Consider the following 12524-nt stretch of genomic DNA (forward strand, 5'->3'; position numbering starts at 1 on the left):
ATTGAACAGTCAACGTGTTGAGTTGAGATGCTTCATCTGGACTAAAAGATAGAGGGGAAATAGTAATCATAAATAGGTGGTAGGAAAGGATGGAGCAAGAACTGACAGGAGGTAGGTAGACTCAGGTAAGAAGGGGTGATAGACAGATGGGGAGGGAAGAGAGGGAATAGCAGCAAAAGCTATAAGATGATAAATGGAAGAAATGAATGATGATGAAGTTAGGAGAGGACAGTTTTGCATAGAATTGAGCAAGGGAAGGAGGTGAGAAGGACAGAGAGGAAGGGAACCAGTGGTCAGATGAGCAGATGGAGATGATGGAAGAGGTGAGAGAAACAGGAGCTAGGTGGAACAAGAGGAGATAGAATTGGCTCAGCCAAGGAGGAGTTTTGGCAATGTTCATGCTGCCAAATAGTAGACTAAGCCGAGGAACATTAGCTGCTGTTCCTGAAGGAGGTACAATTACCATATCAAATAATTTTATGTATGATCTGACAAATTTACAGATGTCCCTAAATAACCCATTTGTTATTTTAATTTTGACATCTGATATGCAACAAAGGTGCTGATATATTTTGGTTAATTTTATGGTACTGTAAACCAATGTAACTCTTGCCCCTAACGAGGATGTTTTTGCCAGAGTTTTAATATAGAATTCCTAACACCTTAATTTAGCCTATCACATACAAAAAATATCCTTTTTTTCTTTGCCAGTAAGGCTTTTCAGTTCTATTTCAAATACATCTCGTTCCTTTTTCAGCACTCTTAATCATCAATGGTTCTGACCTTGTGACACTCTACCTAACAGTAGTTCTTCAAATATATTTCAATTTGTTGGTAGTTCTTCAGCTTTATGCCTCCTATGATAAAACTACTACCACTGAAAGCTATGGAAGAGAAATCTGTCTTGGGTACCTGTGCTAGACTTGTGAACAAGTGTACTTACCCTTCAAACATTTGGCTTCACTGACTTCAATATTTGCATACAGTTTAGCACGGGCAACCAAAGATTTATTTCTACCCATGTCTCCCTCTGAAATACGTACAAGACAACAGACTGCAAATTCCTATGTAAAGATAAGAAATCTGCATTTGTTTTGGTTTCTGTGCTGTTTATTTACCCTCAGTGTCCTGCATTGAATAACATATTCATGTTAAATATTTTTTAATGTGCACATTCATGAAATAAATGTAAACAGCTGATTGAAAAAAAATTGAAAGTCTGAAAAAGTTTAGTGGTATCCAAAGCAAATAAACTGGCATATACCTCTGAAGTCATGTGATATAGTACCATAAAAATGTGGATCCAAGGCTTTTATTAATAGAATTTATTTAGTTTTTTGTGATTGCTAACACTGTTGGCACAAAGGGTATCAAAGCACTAGAAAGCTGAAGACATTATAGAATTCATTACATTTTTTTATTTTACCATCATGTTGAACTCATGGATGACAGAACATCAATATCACTGACATCAGCCACTACCAATATAATGCTGTTTTCCACTTATTGGGTGGAAGAAATAAAATTCTTAAAAAATGCAAAGGAAACAATCACCTGAGAAAAGCTGAAACAGAAAATATTGGAAATACACAGCATCTAAAAAGGGAAAGACTGAATAACATTTTGTACATTGAATACTAATCTGTCCTTCCTCCTTATAAATGGTGAAATGCCTGCCATGCATTTCTTGTATTCACAGTTTTAGATGCTGAAGAGAAAATTCCTTAATGTGTACCAATTACAAATTGTGGGACATTATAGTTAAAATTTTTAAAAATTCACACAGTGAAATAATATCTGGCAGTCCTTTTGTGTCAGAACCATTCAAAATACAAGTATAAAAAGGCTGTCAATTTATACAAGGGAAAGGCAGGATACATATCGTTCAATTATCTCTGTATTTCCAGGATTTTAAACCATGAGGGGAGTAGAAACGCACACCTCTTACACCCTGTTCACAAACAGTTAAGGTGTTCTGTACCTTTCTATTTGTGAGAGGAATCTTGTTTCAAAGCTCCCTCGTGTTTTTAGCTGCTCAGATGCCTCTCCATTGAAGAGCAGGTTTTGATTTACCAGCTTCAGTAACACAAGTCGTGTAAGCTCACCCATATACTTCCCACCAACAATCTTCTCATATCTAATTAAGAAAAAGGACACATTTAATCTTTGTGCAGTAAAATCTATGTGCTTTCCAAGCTCCAATAGTATCTTGAAGTATTTATTCTGTAACAGGGATAATCAATAATACATAAAGCTTCAATTAAGATATCCTAATAATTACTTAGTTTTTTATATTCATATTAATTATGTTTATTTGTGACTGTGCTTTCCTAATGCATACTGCCAAAATTCTGTTCTCCAGTGTTGCTGTTGAGATCTTTCATTGCAATATATTGTTGCCATGCTAATTTCATCTTCCTACACCGCCATGCTGTTCTCCCGACCTAGATGATAACTCTCACCTTCCTCCTGAGATCCCAATCATCACAGAAGCCAGTCTTAAAACAATTTAATTCAGTCCATGTGATACATCTGAGAAGCTAAATACAGCAAGTCCTTGCTGTGGTATCAAAGACCTACACTCCAAATCTAGCCAGGCCATTCTGGTACAAATTACATCACCTGAGTCTAAATATGGCATTGCAACATGGAAAGAATGTATAGGATCAGTTCACAAAAAGCAGGACAAATTTAATCAGGCTACTTATCTTCCAATCAATTTTCTGTAGACATCAACAAAGTAATGAAAAACATCACTGACGCTGCTATCAAACCACACTTACACAGTTTGGGTATCATGAGTGTCATCCTGCTCCAGTGTCAAAGAGGGATGGCCTTTGACACTGAGAAACATTTGACCAGTACAGCACCAAGAGAGTCTGGTAAAACAGAATCACTGGCTGGAGTCATATCTTACTCAAAGAAAAATAGTTGTGATGATTGTAAGTTAATTATCCAAGTCCCATGACACCTCATCAGGAGGTTCTGAGGCCCAACCACCTTCACTATTCACCTGTGTGCAGCAAGAATAGTTTGTTAGAAGAGCTACCAACAAACAATTATCTCTTTATTTCCAGTGTTTTCTGTTTTAAACCATGTGAAGAGTGGAAATGTACACTTCATATTCTGTTCACAAACAGTTAAGGTGTTCTGTACCTTTCTATTTGTGAGAGAAATCCCTCATGTTTTAGCTGCTCAGATGTCTCTGCACTGAAGAGCAGGTTTTGATTTCCCAGACAACTTAGGTGGCAAGCAACATTCAGAAGTGCCATTCAGTGACAAACTCCAACACAGAGTCTAACCACTGACCCTTGATATTAAATTACATTATGTTCACTGAGGACCATCAACGTCCTGGGATTATGTTTGACCAGAAGTTCAAAGTGAAGCTATACGGAGTGCTGTAGCTTCAACAGCAGGATTGAGGGACCGCCTCCTGACATCACAAAGTCTCTCCACCCTCCAGGATTATGATGGAAAAGTATTCAATTGCCTGGATAAGTGCAGCTCCAGTTAATGAAGCTGAATGAAGCAGCTGGCTCAATTGTATCCCACCTACCTAAATATTCAATCTCATCTACAGAGGCTACAGTTTGTTCTATTTACAAATTGATCTCCTAGCCTATACCAATATCAACTCCAAATCCTTGACTTCTAGCACTAAGAAGGACAAAGGCTGGGTTAACATAGAATTATGGACATAAAAATGTACTAGATAAATCTGATGGGAATTCTTTGTGATTGATATGATGAAACCAAAGGAAAGTATAATAGATTTTCAAAAGGCATCTGATAAGGTAACAGCACAAAATAAGCATTCACTCGATTGTTGTAATCCTCTAGCACAAATTGTGGATAGGTTAATCAAAAGAAAGCAGCAGGACAAAATGGGCCATTTTCAGGTTGCCAGGCCAACTGTTTTACAATCCATATTAATAACTTATATGAAGAGACCAGGTGTAATTAACTCAGACCTGCTGACAATACAAAGCTGGAGGGGAAAAAAGAGGCTGCAAAACAAAGGAGAGTATGCAACCACATAGCAGATGAAGACTTAAATGGAGAAATCATGCATTTTCAAGGGAAGATTAAAAAACTGTTTAAATCATGAAAATTTATCAAGTATTGTTTTTCAAATGTATGTTAATATCGGCGGCATCGTGTAAATACATGAACTTCACATAAAGATTCAGGAAACGGGAAATAAATAATATATTAACCTTTGATGTAAAGGGGCCGAGTGAAAAAGAAAGTACTTTGCAATTATACAAGAGTTTGGTGTCACTGCAACCTGCAGCAGTTTTATTCTCTTTTCTCCAAATGATCCACTTGCCTTGGAAGCAGTGCCACTGGATTGACAGGATTGATTGGGTTGAGGGGATTCTGAAAAGCAAGAGCCACCATTTTCTGTAATAGAAAGAAAAAACTAACAATAAAGTAGATGTTGGGGAAAATAGATGCTGGGAGGCTGTTTCCCATGGTGAAGAGTCTGGAAAGAGCATAGTCTCAGGATAAGGGGATAACCATTTTGAAATTAGATGCAATTTCTTCACTCTTAAGATATTTTTGAATCTTTAGAATTGGCTGTTCTATAGGGTTATAGATACATAATTATCGAGACTATACAAGGCTAAGATCAATAGACCTTTAGAAGGGACTTTTGGAATTTGATAAAGCCAGGAGATTCTACAGATGGTGGAAATTCAGAGCAGAGCTGGAGAAATTCAGCAGGTTAGGCACCATCTACGGAAATGAAAAAACAGATGAGGTTTTGGGCCAAGAAAACCTTTCATCACGCCAGGTGAGGGGCCTTGGCCCAAAAGAACAAGTGTTTATTCATTTCTATAGATGCTGCCTGACCTGCTGAGTTCCTACAGCATTTTGTGATTTTTAGAATATGAAATGAGATCGAGAACCAATCATGACCTTGGTGAATGATCCAGCAAGCAAAGGAATCAAATGGCCTGTCTACAAAACTCAGCATACAATCCGTCCACACTCCTTACATTAGGAAATACACTTCATGTTGTGCCATTTAATACAATGTAGGGATCCTGCTGCCCTATGACATAAAGTGTAACACATTATGTGAGCATCGTTGCATTTGTTTAAAATGCTTTGTATCAATACATATTGATCTTTTAACTGCTGTATTACCTTGCAGGAGAAATTAACATTTTAGAATTGGACACTGACCAACTTTAAACTGCTGAGGCTGTGACACGGTCCTCCCAGTTGCTGGGAATTCAAAGCCATTGAACAGCTAATGAACTTTGACTGCAGCATTACAAGACGAAATTGTAAACAATTTAATTCAGATCCTGTCCATCATATGAGGCAATATCAGCCATTAGCTGAATGGGTAATAGCAGTTGCTGTAGGTCAGTTTGGACTGATGGGCACAAGCTGCGTAATGGCACATCATTACTCCCATACAATTAAGATTTATTGTTGAATTATGGAACAGGGCACACTTTAAACACCAGAACAACAACCTGCAGCAGTAATACAAAGGAGGGAGAAGACTATTGTTTTAGAAACGTCTGTTTTGTGTTGCAGATGTAAAGGTAGCTTAGCTAAACCATTCAAAACATCACAAAAAGATGATAGCATGATCGCCATCTGCATCTAAAAGTGTTAATTTAAAGTTGTTTGAACAAGGAGTAAAAATTCCTTTTTAGATTACTTATGAAAAGTATTTGTAATGATGTTAGCAGTGAACTTCTTATCCAAGTTCCCTCTACTGAATATACCTTCCTGAGTGGAAACATAGTTTGCTATTCTTTTATCACAGGTGGAACAAAATATTGGTCTTGCCTACTTCATATAGTAATTCGAGCACCATCATTGCAAACACTGCAGCAATTCAAGAAGAATCCTTATGGCCATGTCAGCACAACTAGGGATCAGGAATAACTGTGCTCAATCAAAGCGAAACAGATGTATTCCAATCCCAGTAATTACATTTGTGACATGCTCCATATCACCCAGAACCTCAGGATTTTGCGATGATGCAACTATACACATTAATATTAACGGAATATTATACTTACAGCTGATACCCTGGGTTGACAGACGTTTCGTCAACAATGCAGTCATATTCCAGGCGGAACTCCTCAAGCTCGCCCGTGTCCCCAAACCCTCCCAGTTCTGTGTTCACACACATTCTTCCTTCTTCTCCTTCCACTAACTCCACATTTTTCATTTCCTCCATGTAGCATGCATTACAGCCAGTGCCTGGAAACACAAAAACAGCTACATTACCAAATCAAAATGGATTTAGCCAGCCCTGTAATTCATTTATTTATTAAGAGTAGGCCCTTCCGGCCCTTTGAGCTGCATTATCCAGTAATCCCCCGATTTTAACCCTAGCCTAATCAGGACAATTTACAAAGACTCAATTAACAGACCAGCTGGTACGTCTTTGAACTGTGGGAGGAAACCGGAACACCCGATGGAAACCCACACTGTCATCGAAAACCTACAGCACAATACAGGCCCTTCGGCCCACAAGGTTGTGCCATACATGTCCCTACCCTAGAAATTACTAGGCTATAGAAACATACAAAAAAGTCATAGGGAGAACATACAAACTCCTTACAGACAGCAAGAGAATTGAACACTGCTTGCTGGTATTGTAAAGTTTTGGGCTAACCACTAACCACTGTGCTGCAAAAGAAAAAGCTATTTATTTTACTTGAGGATATTTTCTGGAGAAAAGCAAAAAGAAAACTATAGACAACACACACTGTAGATGCAGTTTAAGGAAATCTTTAATTTGATCTCAGCCAATACTTGAAGTCGAAGATGATTTCCTCCTATTACAATTGTACCCTATGTGTCCTAAGTAGGATCTAAATGGAACAAGTGGAGTTAGAGAGGGAAGATGGATCAGTTAGTAAGATTATTTCATACTTTTTCTGCCATTTAGACATAGCTTTCATGTGGTCCTGACAGAGAAACACTAAGTGTAAACACCTTCCTGATATTCCACCAGTTTGAGGAATTTTGTGCCAGGTAGCTGTTTCACAAAGTCTTGAGATTTCTCCCTCTCCTCTGAACAAACTGATTCTTCTCTCTCTGGATGCCCTCTGTTGGTCAGGCACATTGTGTCCTAGATGTCTGCATGATATGCAAGCTAAGGTAACACGATATGGAGAGCAAACTGTTACCCATTCAGCAGACCCCACCCCCATCCACACAAATGATGAACCCAAAGGTATGGTAGAGACCGATACAATTTGGCACCATTCGTATCGCAGGAGTTGCCAGTCAGCATTGAATTCAACATAAGACTGCCTTAGGGACTTATGCTCTGGAATTTTCCTTGGGGTTTACTCCAAAGCTGTCCCCATGATTGGGTATAGTCACAAGGAAGGGGAGTTTTGAGATCAGAGTTTTCCTTCTCATAAATGAGCTGCCAATCATGGCTGATGAGCCCCATGCACCCGAAGGCACCAGTAACCCATCTTTGCCCCTTCTCCTTTCAGTAGAAACAATTCTGCCAGGCTTAGTAGTTAAGCCACACATGAAGGCCAAGAGCTGGACTTGGTTGTCAGAGACTATTTGAGGCACACACCATTGGGAGCATTTAATAGATAGTGGGAACTTATTCTGCACTCCTCCCCCCAGCTATAACAGCTTTGAAGATTCCTATGGCCTATGCAACTAGATTACACACATTATCTGAACTCTGAATTCACAAGATATTGACTGAGAGGCATGTACTAACAACTAAGCTGAGCTGACATTTTCTGACAGTCAGTTACCACTGTCATACACTGAATATGAGGCGCACTCTACTGGTTTCATCATTAAATCATGTTTGTATAAGGTGCATACTGAACAGCTTTTATAGCAATTATGCAATAATTGGAGGTTGTTGGTACAAAAATGCCTCGCTGGCTGTGGACTATTTCAGCATTGTAGTACTTATCGAATGGTAATCTCTCTATGGGTTTAACTGATAGCTGCAACTATGTAAGTTTTACTCTTGCAGTTTATAACAACTACCTGAATCTTTTCAAGAGCTTGTTTTATGATATTCACTCACTGATGGTGGTTACTTACATAAATTCCAGAACCTTTACTATCCGCTCTTCCATTTGGTGTTACACTGCAGCACCATGGCAACGTAAATTTCTTGTGCTATGGGGCACATCGCTATTTGACAGTCTTTTCTTTACTTCTGCTCAGTACACACTTGAGTAATCACAATTGATACTGGAAACTCATGCCGATGACCTCAGACATGATAGCACAGGTACAGATATAGCTGTTACATCACACTGCCAGAAACCCAGCTTTGATACTGACCTCCAGTGCTGTGTGTGTGGAGTTGTCATGTCCTCACTATGACTGTGCAGGTTTCTTCCACTTGGTCTTGTTTCCTCCCACATCCCAATCATGTACTGGTTGCCGGGTTAAAGAACTACTGTGAATACCTCCACTGTGGATGGCAGTAGGAGTATCAGGGTGTGATGGGTATGTGATAGAGAACTGGCTACAAGAAAGTAAACTTAAGAATTGGATGTAAGGATTGTTCTAAAAGCCAGCAGAATCTGGATGGGGCCTCTACGCTGTGAAAAAGACAAAAGGAATCTGCAAGCAACATACACAAAATGTCAGAGGAACTCAGCAAGCCAGGCAGCACCTATGGAAAGGAGTACAGTCGACATTTCAGGCTGAGACCCTTCAGCAGGACTGGGAAAAAAGATGAGAAGTCAGAGTAAGAAGGTGGGGGGAGTGGAGGAAGAACCACAAGGCGATAGGTGAAACCATAAGGGGGAGGGGTGAAGTAAAGAACTGGGAAATTGATTAGTGAAAGAGATACTGGGCTGGAGAAGGGGTAATCTGATAGGAGAGGACAGAAGGCCATGGAAGAAAAGAGGGAGGTGATGGGCAAGTAAGGAGATAATGTGATAGAAAGAAATGGGAATGGGGAACAGTGAGGGTGGGGGTGGGGGAGGCTTTACTAGAAGTTCAAGAAATCTATGTTCATGCCATCAGGTTGGAGGCTATCTAGACAGATATAAAATGGTGTTCCTCCAACTTGAGTGTGGCCTCATTGTGACAGTAGAGGAGGCCTTAGATTTGTATTCTAGTGGAACGCAGCAAGCCAGGCAGCATCTATAGGAAGAAGTACAGTCATCGTTTCAGGCTGAGACCCTTCATGAAAAGTCAACTGTACTTCTTCCTATAGATGCTGCCTGTCCTGCTGTGTTCCACCAGCACTTTGTGTCTGTTGCTTGAATTTCCAGCAGCTGCAGAGTTCCTCATATTTGTATTCTATCTGGGTAGCCTCCAATCTGATGGCATGAACACTGATTTCTCGAACTTCCGGTCAAGAACCCAATCCCCTTCACCATTCTCCATTCCCATTTTCCTCTCTCACTTTCACTCCTTACCTTTTACTTCCCCCTGGTGCTCCTCCCCCCTTTTCTTTCTTTCATGGCCTTCTGTGCTCTCCAAACAGATTCCCCCTTCTCCAGCCCTGTATCACTTTCACCAATCAACTTCCCAGCTCTTTACTTCACCCCTCTCCCTTCCGGTTTCACCTATCACCTTGTGGTTCATCCTCCCTGTCCTCCTTTCCAGTCCTGATGAAGGGTCTCGGCCCCAACTGTACACCTTTCAATAGATGCTCCCTGGCTTGCTGAGTCCCTCAGCAAGCCCTCTTGTGTGTGTTGCTTGGATTTCCAGCATCTGCAGATTTTACCTTCTTTGTGAAAGGAATCTGTCATCAACTTTTCTACTCCTTGCTTTTGCCTTGGGGTGTATAATGGTCTTTTCCCAAATTTGTACAAGATTTCACTCCCAATACATTTCTAAATCTAGTATGCTTCAATTGAAGCAGTTAGTTTCCTTACCTACTATCATTCCAACCTCACAGCTGTGGTCTTCGTAGTAACAAGAAATCATTGTTGCAACTGTGTCATTCACCATGGCAACCACGTCCATTTCAAAATCCTACAACGCAAGAAAAGTTTATACTCTCCAATTTAATTTATTTAAATATAGGAGATTGAGTAATATATGTATTATAAGTGGAAAAAGGTTTATGTTAGATTAGAAGATTACATATCAGGAACCAGAGTTCGATATTGCACTGAACAATCCAGTTGCCACCAGAGAGAGGAAACATTAACTTCCCAACTCAGTTCAAAAGGTGAATATTTGTATAGTAAAAGCATTCTTCAAATCTAAGTTATTTTAGTCATGATAATATGATAAATTAAGTATTGCTCATAGTTGGAAAACAGACCTTTCAATATTAAATCAGTGCTACAGTGCTAATTTCCAAGTTCAAGATGTGGGAAAAAATTCATTTATTTATTTTTACTGAGATATAGCACACAGAAAGCCCTTCTGGGCCTTCAAGCCAGCAATCCCCCAATTTAATCCTAGTCTACTCATGGGACAATTTACAATTAACCTACCAACCAGTACATCTTGGGGCTGTGTGAGGCAACCAGAGCACTCAGAAGAAACCCACACACGTTCATGGGCAGAACTTACAAACTCCTTACAGGCAGCAGCAAGATGTGGCTTTGGATAATTGATATTCTAGTGCCATTGGTGTAGATGTATCTTTGCAGACCGAATTTTTATGCCACTGAGAATGAAACATATTTCATATATCTTGAAAAAGATATACAAGAACATAAGAAATAAGAGCAGGAATAGGCCATCCATTCTAAGTGTCCTCACACATTCTGGTGCCAACATAGCATTCTCCACAATGTTCAAAACAACACAAGCAGCAAACACAGATTCTGCAGATACTGGAAATCCAGAAGAACACAGATACAATGCTGGGGGAACTCAGCAGCTCAGGCAACATCAATAGTGAGGAGTAAGATTCGATGTTTAGAGTATCTTGTATGTGCAACAGCAAAACAAGCCCCCTTCCTCCCACCCACTCACACACACCGATAGTCCTCCATCCTCAGAAGAGGCCGCCTCCAGGCCTCTAGTCCGCAGTGAATTTGTGGACTCACAAGCATCAGTCTGACTACTACAGTGGTCTAGCAGACCCAAGACTTCGGCCATCGGGGCTTGACATCCAAATAACCTACAGGCTTTGATTTTCAGTATCAACCCCAGAACTCTCTGGTATTGGGACCTCAAGCTCACAGGCTCAAACACCGGACTGGCTGATAACAGAATCCTCACTGACTCATGTACCTCGGGGACCCTCTGACTTTGGGGGAGTCACTGATCGGTGCAATACTTTCCCTAAATCTGCAAACAAGTCCCTTGTTTTCTCTCTCCCCACATTCTTAAATAGTGCTATCACACTACACAGTCTCCAGTCCACCGGTACAATACTTTCTCAGCTCTGATTATTCAAGGATTCAGCCTCTACACCTTCCAGGGCAAGGAATTCCAAAGGCTCACAACAATTTGAGAGAATAAATCCTTCCTCATTTCAATAATAAATGTGTGCTCCTTATTCTGAGACCTTTGTTCCTTGGCTCTCCTACAAGGGAAAACATTCTCCTAGCATTTACTCCATTATCTCAGAGAATTTTGTATATCCAATATAAGACGATCTTCATACTCAGGGGATAGTTGGGATTTGGTACTGCCAGGAAGGACAGAGTCAATCAGGGATTTCATAAGGGAATGGGGTAGGCTCTCAAAGGAAAATTATTTTAAGAATTCAGGACAGGGAAATGTAGTAGAGGAGTTTCTTACTCAGCAGTTGACACGGACTTCTTGGCAAAATGGCCTCTGTTTGTCCATAATTATTCTATAAAGTATCTTAATTTATTTATAAACAGTAACTGATCACAACATTGTATAACAGGATGCTCAGAATTCCCAACTCACCCCTCTCCTTTTAATTGCATCACGAAGCAGTCCTACCACATTGTTTCCCTCAGCTCCTGATGCCTTAAATCCTTTGGTCCAATTCAGAAGGATCCCCTGTAAAGAAAGGGAAGTGTGAAAACAATGCATTATTCTGCACAAGAAAATCCAAGTCATCTGTTCGGATGGCTATACATGGTCTTTTCATTTGAGACTGCAGGCATATTGCCAACTATTATGGACTGGTAAATGGATCCAAAGGGAGAAAACTTAAAGCACCTTCCTAACCAAATGAAACTTGCATTCCCTTTGATGTGAATGTATTTAAAGGCAGATCCCAGAGGTGAAATCACAATTTTATGAATAATCAGAACCTTTGCGGATAAAGGAAGTTGTTAAAGATTGCAGTGCTACAGGCCATACCAGTCCCACTAATGATATCCATGAAGTCTCTCACCTTGTCAATATCTTCATGTCGGACTGGGAATGAAAATGTAAATCCAAGAGGCAACTTCTTGTCTTTCATGTTGTATTGATCCAGGAATTTGGAAATACACTCAGCAATGTAATCAAAGAGCTAACAAGAACATGCAAGCAATGTTAGTAAGAATGATTATAATCACAGAAAACCCAATTGATACAGAAGCACTGAAATAAAATTAAGAACCAGTTGCCTCAGAAAAATTTTGATCCATCTATCATTCCTATCA

General features: G+C 39.9%; 1 protein-coding gene across 4 annotated transcripts in view; it reads right to left on the reverse strand.

The window, feature by feature from the left end:
• Positions 1-12524, reverse strand: part of gck (glucokinase (hexokinase 4)) — a 65467-nt gene that overhangs the window by 9378 nt on the left and 43565 nt on the right. Inside the window, exons 4-9 of one of the 4 annotated variants that reach the window (XM_059967008.1) lie at positions 12272-12391; positions 11836-11931; positions 9870-9969; positions 6054-6237; positions 1982-2137; positions 591-1064 (exon numbers count right to left, since the gene is read on the reverse strand). In XM_059967008.1, the coding sequence (XP_059822991.1) occupies positions 947-1064; positions 1982-2137; positions 6054-6237; positions 9870-9969; positions 11836-11931; positions 12272-12391 (774 nt within the window). In that variant the 3' untranslated portion in view covers positions 591-946. Of the gene's footprint in view, positions 1-590; positions 1065-1981; positions 2138-2160; positions 4408-6053; positions 6238-9869; positions 9970-11835; positions 11932-12271; positions 12392-12524 lie in introns of those variants that run through there. The other 3 variants (XM_059966982.1, XM_059967000.1, XM_059966991.1) reach the window with 3 other exon arrangements.

The sequence above is a fragment of the Hypanus sabinus genome, chromosome 1, assembly GCF_030144855.1.
Source record: "Hypanus sabinus isolate sHypSab1 chromosome 1, sHypSab1.hap1, whole genome shotgun sequence".
NCBI classification, from domain to species: Eukaryota; Metazoa; Chordata; class Chondrichthyes; order Myliobatiformes; family Dasyatidae; genus Hypanus; species Hypanus sabinus.